General features: G+C 41.6%; 1 protein-coding gene and 1 non-coding gene across 3 annotated transcripts in view; one reads left to right on the top strand and one right to left on the bottom strand.

Moving 5' to 3' along the window:
* Positions 1-1,975: 1,975 nt before the first annotated feature.
* SNX3 (sorting nexin 3) overlaps positions 1,976-8,632 on the top strand; it is a 44,232-nt gene continuing 37,575 nt past the window's right edge. The window contains exon 1 of one of the 2 annotated variants that reach the window (XM_045865272.3): positions 1,976-2,415. In XM_045865272.3, coding sequence (XP_045721228.1) covers positions 2,254-2,415 — 162 coding nt within the window. In that variant the 5' untranslated portion in view covers positions 1,976-2,253. The remainder of the gene's footprint in view (positions 2,416-8,632) is intronic. The other variant, XM_045865271.3, reaches the window with a different exon arrangement.
* On the bottom strand, positions 7,749-7,852 carry LOC123838015 (U6 spliceosomal RNA). The gene has a single exon (XR_006789358.1). It is a non-coding gene; the product is annotated as a U6 spliceosomal RNA (small nuclear RNA).

Raw genomic sequence — 8,632 nt, 5'->3', positions numbered from 1 at the left:
TAGCTCACATATATTCTAATTCAAAGTGTCACCTCATAGGGGCCAAAGGCAGGCTCTCCCCAAAAGTGCCAGTTTGGCGTATTATTTTAAGTAAAAGTTACTTGGGAAACAGTTGGTGCAAGCACACTCAGACCCTCCTCTCTCCCCTCTGAAAGCAGGAAATAAATCTCCCACATGGAAAGTATCCTTCCTGCACTAAGAAATAAAAAAAATTAAAAAAAAATCCTTATCACCAGAGATTGGGACTTTAAAGTCTAGAAAGTTATAGAAAAAAACCTTGTTAATTTTTACTACTCTATTATCCCAGCCCAAATTCTTCTCAGATTTACTAATCAAAGCTCCCAAACCTCTGTTTTCTGTGTCCTATTAATTCCTCACAGATTTATTGTCTCATTGTCTAAAAAGTATAAAAATTGCCTGCCTTGGTCATTTCTTTGCATCTCGATTTCATTATTGGGCCTCCATGAGCATGTAATTAAACTTTGGATTTTTTCTCCTGTTAATCTGTCTCATATCAATTTGATTCTTAAACCAGCTGGATGATCTTGAAAGGTAGAAGGAAATTTTTTTCCTCCCCTACAATCTATATTCAATTCTTGAGCTCACTGCTGTAATCATACCAGCCAAGTTCCCATTTGGTCTCTGGCGACAGCAGGCAGGCCCAGCAGGAAGTGCTGTCTAAACATACTTAATTCTGACATTACCCTTACTCTTTTGAAAGAGATACTCAGAGAGGGCTTCTTTGACCACCCTGTCTAATGAGCTTGTCTCATTCTCTATCACATTATCCCAGCTTTATTTTCTTTATAGCACCAGTCATATTATTTATTGACTTATTATGTCTCCCCAAGATAGACTCTATAGCAGACCTGATGAATTCAGAGAATTTCCATGTCTTATTTACCCTTAACTCTCTCGTACTACAGTTGAAAAACACCTACTAGACCTTCAATAAATATTTGTTGAATTAATGAATGTTAATTTTCTGGAAAATAGTCTATATCATATTTAAGTAATTCCTTTATTCCAACTGTTCTTAGTGTTATTAGGAATAGTTGCTAATGATCTGGGCAATTTTTCATCTTAAGGGTCAGATTATTTAAAGTGAATGAGGTTTCTGAAACTCAACATACTTTTAAAAATGCAGACATAGTTGCAGAACTATGATACAAACAGAGAGAACTCTCTAGGCAGGGATAGAAATTTATCCTTCTACCTCAAAGTTCGAAATCTGCATTTGCTACAGATGAACTACCATCTACTTGTTTTATCTTTTTTTCCCCCATTTTTTATAAAGGCTTGAGTTTCATTTCAAATGCTGTAGAAATACATTTACCACTTTTTTTTTTTTTTAACTTACTGGAACTTTGTGGGAAATGAGGGAAGAAAGTTGCAGGTTACCCAAACATAGGTCATTAAAGGCAGGTTTCAGCCCACTTACTACGTTATTTTGTTTTAGAGAGCCCAACAGTCTCCAAACGATTTGACCTTAGTGGGGTGATTTGGCAAGGTCTTTGTCTGAATTCCACTCTCCTACTTTATCTCCTTCTATTTATCATTCCAGGCACGCGAATGGTCAAACTGTCACGTTGATGTCAAACTCATCATGTGAGGCACGTTAATGGTTACCTAGAAAGGCATTTTCAGTGGTTCACGGTGAGACATTTGGTAGGTTGACGTAGAGTTAGCGGGAGTTTTTTTTCGACTGCGGGCAAATCCCCCAAATCTCGCCATTTAACTTTTGTTTCCGCAGCCCCCAAGGCCACGAAGCCCAATTCCGTGTTTCCTCCCACCGCTCCAGGCCAAGGCGGCGGCCGAAAGACAGGAAGCGCCCACCCCCAGACCCCTAGGTCCCGCAGCACTTCGACCTCAGCCAGGCGGCGATGCGCTCGCCCGGTGCATTGTGGGCGCTGTAGTCTGGCCGGAACCTGTTCACGACTACAAGTCCCGTGACTGCCGCTGCTCCTCCGCCGCCTAACCGGCAGTCCCCCTCCGCGGCCTCAGCTGGGCCTCCCAGGCCCAGGGCGCGGCGTCCCGGCGAGTCAGCTGTTTCTCCCCTAGGCACAAGAGGCGGAAGCTGGAGAGACGCAGGGAGGAGCTTCGCTCGGGGGAGAACGCCCGTCCTACGTGCTCGTTCGCCTCGACCGCTGTGCGCGAGCCCGGTGTCCCCGCGGCGGGCAGCAGCGGCGGCGTCGGTGGAACGCGGAGGGGGCGGAGGGAGTCCGCGGCGGCGGCGGCGGCTGCAGTAGAGAAATGGCGGAGACCGTGGCGGACACCCGGCGGCTGATCACCAAGCCGCAGAACCTGAATGATGCCTACGGGCCGCCCAGCAACTTCCTCGAGATCGATGTGAGCAACCCGCAGACGGTGGGGGTCGGCCGGGGCCGCTTCACCACCTACGAAATCAGGGTCAAGGTGAGGCCGTCTTTCTCCCCTTCAGAGAGACCCCTCCCGCCGTCCGTGGTCTCCCCCAGCCGACCCACGAGTTGATCCCCTCCGGCGGCTACAGCCGCCCGGGTCCGGAGTCGCGGGCTGACTCGGTCGGGCAGCCTTGCCCACGGGCGGGGTCTTGGGCCAGGGCCCTTCTTCCTCTAAGGCTTGGAAGGGGCTGCAGAGTGAGCTGAGCCCAGCACTGGTACTTGGAGAAGGTGCTCGAAGAAGAGGGCGTGGGATGAGCCCCGCTTGCCCCTCAAGCAGCTGATCTGGGAATGACATTTGAGTTGGAAAGGTCTAGATCTTTCGAGAACACAGTGCTTCATTGGGAGGGGAGCTAGATGTGACTGAGGAAGGGGGTTTGCGCAAAGTTGAAGTTTTCCCAGTTTTCTTGAACTGGAGACTTTTCCCAGAGGTGGCCGAGCCAAGCTGGATGGTTGGTCCAGGCCCTTTCCGAGCTACCAAACTGACCTAGGTTGTACATTTTTCGGAACAGAATCTAGTGGGTGTTCATAAAAGCCTGACGAATTTGGTAGGGCTGAGCCTGGAGAGAACAGTGATTGACCTTAGCATTCTGGGCCACCATCGTGCTAAAGCCTGAGGTGTGGCGAGTGTTGTCTACCTCACAATCCAAAACTACAACTGCTTTAAGAAAGCCTATTCATTTAGGGATCTTGCTCTCTTAATTTAGAGATTTGCACTTAACTGAATGAAGGAATCAGCTGAAGTAGAAAAGTAGAAACACTTATAATTTCGTAACTAGTATTTGATAGCAATAAGTAATTCAGATGATTTGAAAGATGCTAATTGAGAATAGTGCTTCACTTTCACTGTAGTTCAGGTTTAAAGAACTTTCTCATGTATGGAAGTATCTTTAAAAATTAATCACATGAAACGAATCTAGCTGTTAAAAACGACAACAAATTTTACTAAAAATTAAGTGTAATAATTTCATTTTACAGTAATTGAACTTTAAGAAGTTAGTATTAATTTTTAAATGGAGTAATTTCTCATTAACTTGTGCATCTTTTGTGTGTATGGTTAAAAAACAACCTATAATTTACCATCAACCATTTTTTTTTTTTAAAGATTTTTATTATTTGAGAGAGAATGAGAGAGCGAGAGCACATTGAGGGGGGAGGGTCAGAGGGAGAAGCAGGCTCCCTGCTGAGCAGGGAGACCGATGCGGGGGGATGCGGGGGACTCGATCTTGGGACTTCAGGATCATGACCTGAGCCGAAGGCAGTCGCTTAACCAGCTGAGCCACCCAGGCGCCCCTACCATCAACTATTTTTAAGTGTACAGTTCAGTAGTGTTAAGTATATTCAAATTGTGAAATTTATGCATTTAAAAAATGTATCATGTATTGCTAAAAGATTTTTAATAATCAGACTTTAAGATGTGAAACTAAAGTTTATGTTCCAGGTCACCCTAGTGTCCCTATGGATGTGTAAAATTTGAGCCATAAGCAGTTTTGTTATAGTGAAATTGCAAAATCCAGGCTCCAGCATACTTACGGAAGTACTTTACCACATAAGCCTAGTAAAAAAGTAAGGCCTTTTTTTTTTTTTTTAACTTTTGGAATGATTTTAAAATATATGGCAGATTTTTAACTGAAAAGAACTTCCTCTTTTACCCTAATTCACCGCCATGTTTTCCTTTATTTCTTGTGCTAAAACACTTGGTATTCCTGTTTCTAAACTTCCATAGCTAGTACTTCCTGTCATACAACCGAAGCAAAATCTCCTGCTTCCACTTCCTCCATTTAATAACTTTGTGTTTATCTTGCTGGGTGCATTGTAATAAGTGCATTCTAGTATAATTTAATTATTTAAAAAATACATCTGATACTTTATTACTGCATAGCTGATGTGACACTTTAAAAATAGTGTTTATGGTATGATCATTTACATTTTTAAGAATCCTTTCTAAGAGTGGTTAATAAGTTATGGAATTAACAAAGTATGCACCTGCATTGGTTTGTGTTATATAAACCAGTTTTTTGTGTGTTAATGATGTTTATAGTCATAAATGCAGGTATCCTAAAAAAGTGTAATTGAGTTTCTAATGGTCGTGAAATGCCATTGGGGTTTTTCTTAATATGTAATGTGTTAATTTAAAACTCAGGACACCATATAGTACGACAATAGGTCGTATTTAAGTAGCATATGATTTTTGAGTGTAATGACAATCTTGTGTTAAGGTAAAATGGCCAGCAAGATGAATAGGTAAGTCATTTTGTAATTTTATTTATTACTACTTTCTAAACTGTTGCTTCTCTCCCTAGCCCCTATTGCCTGCCTTTGGCTATTGAAATGCCATGTGGAGTTTGGGCCCTTAAACTATCTTATAGTTACTTTCTAATTCTGGTCTTGAGAAAAATGTTCAATTTTTATAGAATCTGATTGAAATTACTCTAATTCAGAGAGTAATTTTATCTAGATAGTGGCACTTTAGAATGCAAGTTTCCCAATCTCCACTTATCTTTTGGTTTGAGGGTAGTGTTTAAGACTATTAGGATCACTTGATTAGTATCTCTGGGCTTTTGAAAATAATTGGTACAGTGTTAATGTTTTTAAAAATTGTTCTAATGGCTAGGTGCAGCAGAGAGCACCATAAATGATGAAAGGTTTAGGAAAGCTCAGGGTCTAGAATTATTTTTGCATATTAAAGAGAAGTTTAAAGGAGAAATTCAGTCACTGTTTATGAAGTTTGTACTATAATGTAACCTTAATTTTCTGGGGATTTTAAGTTAGTTAAGATCCATTGTAACTAGAGACAATTGTTTCGAACAGGAGTGAAGTTAAGGATCTTTCTTGAGCTCTGAATTCAATGAATAGATTTATCATTTATAAGCAGAGTAAGGTACACAATCTAAACTCCACTTCACCTCTGAAAGATAGGTATGCTAACAATAGCACCTACCTCATAGGACTAAATGAGATAATGTACATAAATCTCTTTAGCTAATTGGTACATACTAAGCTTTCAAAAGTTACCTCTTTCTAAAAACAGATATGTTCTAATTTAAAAGACAGTGATCAACTAACTACATTTTCTGTATTACTATGCAGTTGAGTTACTGAAATTGTTAGATTTTCTTGGCATGGAAGTATACTTTCATGGAGGCAGATGGAGTATAAAAGAAGCCATCTTGTTTAGTATTTAACCAAGGAACTTGTTTGTTTTCAGTTTTTATTATTTTGTGTGATTCCATGTAGAAAGTTGTGATGTCATTTGGAAGGTGGTAAATTTCATATTAAGCCCAAAAATACTTAATAGAATACTTCATATTTTAAGGTAGCACATTTCCTGTGATGATTATACTAGTATTTTTTCCAGTTTTTTTTTTTTTTTTTTTAAAGATTTTATTTGTTCATTTGACAGAGTGAGACCCAATGAGAGAGGGAACACAAGCAGGGGGAGTGGCAGAGGGAGAAGCAGGCTTCCCGCTGAGCAGGGAACCCGGTGCGGGGCTTGATCCCACTGGGATCATGATCTGAGCCAAAGGCAAATGCTTAATGACTGAGCCACCCGGGCACCCCTATTTTTTCCAGTTTTATTGAGATATGACTGATATATAATGTATTTAAGGTGTACAGCATAATGATTTTTTATGTGCATATATTGTGAAATGATTAATAAGATTAGCCGACATTCAACTCCTCACATAGTTACAGAGTAGCCTTTTAAAATTGAGGCTTATTAAAACATAAAGCTGGGGTGCCTGGGTGGCTCAGTCATTAAGCGTCTGCCTTCGGCTCAGGTCATGATCCCAGGGTCCTGGGATCGAGCCCCGCATCGGGCTCCCTGCTCAGCAGGAAGCCTGCTTCTCCCTCTCCCACTCCCCCTGCTTGTGTTCCCTCTCTCTGTGTGTCTCTCTCTGTCAAATGAATAAATAAAATCTTTTAAAAAATAAAAAAATAAAACATAAAGCTGAATACTGAAGTTTGATAAACATTTTTTTTAAAGATTTTATTTATTTGAGAGAGGGAGCATGAGCAGGGGAAGGGACAGAGGGAGAAAGGAGAGGGAAAAGCAGAATCCTCACTGAGCAGAGAGCCCTATGTGGGACTCAATCCCAGGACCCTGAGATCATGACCTGAGCCGAAGATAGATGCTTAACCACTGAGCCACCCAGACGTCCCGGTAAACTTTTTTTTAAAGATTGTATTTATTTATTTTAGAGTGCGTGCGTGTTGGCGGGGGGTGGGGGGGTGGAAGCAGAGGGAGAAGAGAATCTCAGGTAGACTCCACACTGAACCCAGAGCCTGACACAGGGCTCCATCCCAGGACCCTGAAATCAGGACCTGAGCCGAAATCAAGAGTGGATGCTTAACTGACTGTGCCATCCAGGCGCCGCAAGTTTGATAAACATTTTGACAGGAAAGATCATCAGTAAAAGTAGCATCTTAACCGTTTTCCATTCTAAACCTGTATTGGTGATTTTACTCTGGGAGAGTCCTCTCATTTTAAATTGGAAGTTATTAATATCCAGATTGGAAACTGAGAAATAAATTAATTCTTAGACTTGCTTTTAGGATTTATAAGAACATATTATTAAAGGGCCCAAATGTATTTTTTCAAAATAATATTTTAAAGAATCAAGGTGTTTTCGTGCCAAAGGACATCTCGCAGAATCGAGGTAGCTTTATCAGCTGGCCATCAGATGTTGTCTGATACACATCTTTGCTGGTACCTTCAGCTGACTTCCTGGATCTCCCTGAAGGATGGGCATGTTACTACCTTTGAAGGTTCTGTTCTTACCTCATCCATGCCTTAAGATTGGGGAGGGAGGCAATGACAGTTAAAAAGTAGTCCTGCTGTATTGGGTTATTAGGGACTGTTCTATATTGTTCTGCACAGACGGTTGTCTCTCACCCAAAGTAAATTATCTGACTAGTGTTAGAGCTAAGGTTAGATTTGAAGTAGTCTGGTCCTGGTTCAGAATGGCTTCACAGCTGCAGTTCACTTAATTTAAAACAGGACATTAAAACCTTTGTTGTCTACAGCCTAGTTTGGTGGCACCCTCAGGTGTCTGAACATTTGAAGGAAATCCCAAGTTGGTACTCTTGAGACCTGAGTTGACTCTTCAGTAATGCACAGTGGGTAAGATGCACCCAGGAGAGATGAACAGCTGCAAAGAGCTTGCTATTAAATTCTGTGCTCTGATGAGATGACCTGAAGAGAACGTGTTGTTGAGTGGCTGGCTAGTGATGTTATAAAAGGCAAACTTTTTTTTCTTTGCGTGTTGAAGCTAAAGAGATTTTTCACTTCAGTACTTCTTCTATTCAAGGCACTGTGCTTTATATATAAAAAATATGGAACGCTTCATGAATTTGCATGTCATCCTTGTGCAGGGGCCATGATAATCTCTGTATCATTCCAATTTTAGTATATGTGCTGCTGAAGCGAGCACTGCTATATATATATGATCTTTGAGGTAACTGAAGAGAATAGATAATATTCCTGTTTTGCTTTTGTAAAAGCTGGGGTCCCTGTTGATCTGGTCCTCATCTCTTGTCCCTCCCTCATTTTTACTTTATGTGCCAGTTCTCTTGAACTACTTGTATCTCCTGAATAAGCTGAATTCTCTTTTATCCAGGCCTCTTGTGTCTACATACTTCCTCCGCCATTAAAAACAGCCTTCCTAAGGTGCCTGGCTAGCTTGGTTGGTGGAGAGTATGACTCTTGATCTTGGGGTTGTGAGTTTGAGCCCCACGCTGGGTGTGGAGATTACTTAAAAACAGAAAGTCTTTTATTTATTTATTTTTTAAGATTTTTATTTATTTGTCAGAGAGAGAGCAAGAGAGCACAAGCAGGAGGAGTGGCAGGCAGAGGGAGAAGCAGGCTCCCCACTGAGCAAGGAGCCCGATGGAGAACTCAATCCCTGAGCCGAAGGTAGATGCTTAACAGACTGAGCCACCCAAACGTCCCCCAAAAATAAAATCTTTAAAAAAAAATAAAACGGTCTTCCTTTAGTGGCCTCATCTGGCTACTGTTACTTGTCCTGCAGGACTCAGCCTTACTATCATCTTTTTTTTTTTTTTAAAGATTTTACTTATTTATTAGAGAGAGAGAACGAGTGTGGGGAGGGGCAGAGGGAGAAGCAGACTCCCAGCTGAACAGGGAGCCCTACCCGGGGCTTAATCCCAGGACCCTGAGATCATGACCTGCGCTATACGCAGACGCGTAACTG

Source organism: Mirounga angustirostris, unplaced genomic scaffold, assembly GCF_029215605.1.
Source record: "Mirounga angustirostris isolate CCGP_5_RB_7025 unplaced genomic scaffold, mMirAng1.0.hap1 SCAF_8, whole genome shotgun sequence".
Taxonomy (NCBI): Eukaryota; Metazoa; Chordata; class Mammalia; order Carnivora; family Phocidae; genus Mirounga; species Mirounga angustirostris.
Note: the sequence above shows the minus strand (reverse complement) of the source record. Positions and strands in the feature narration are given on the sequence as shown.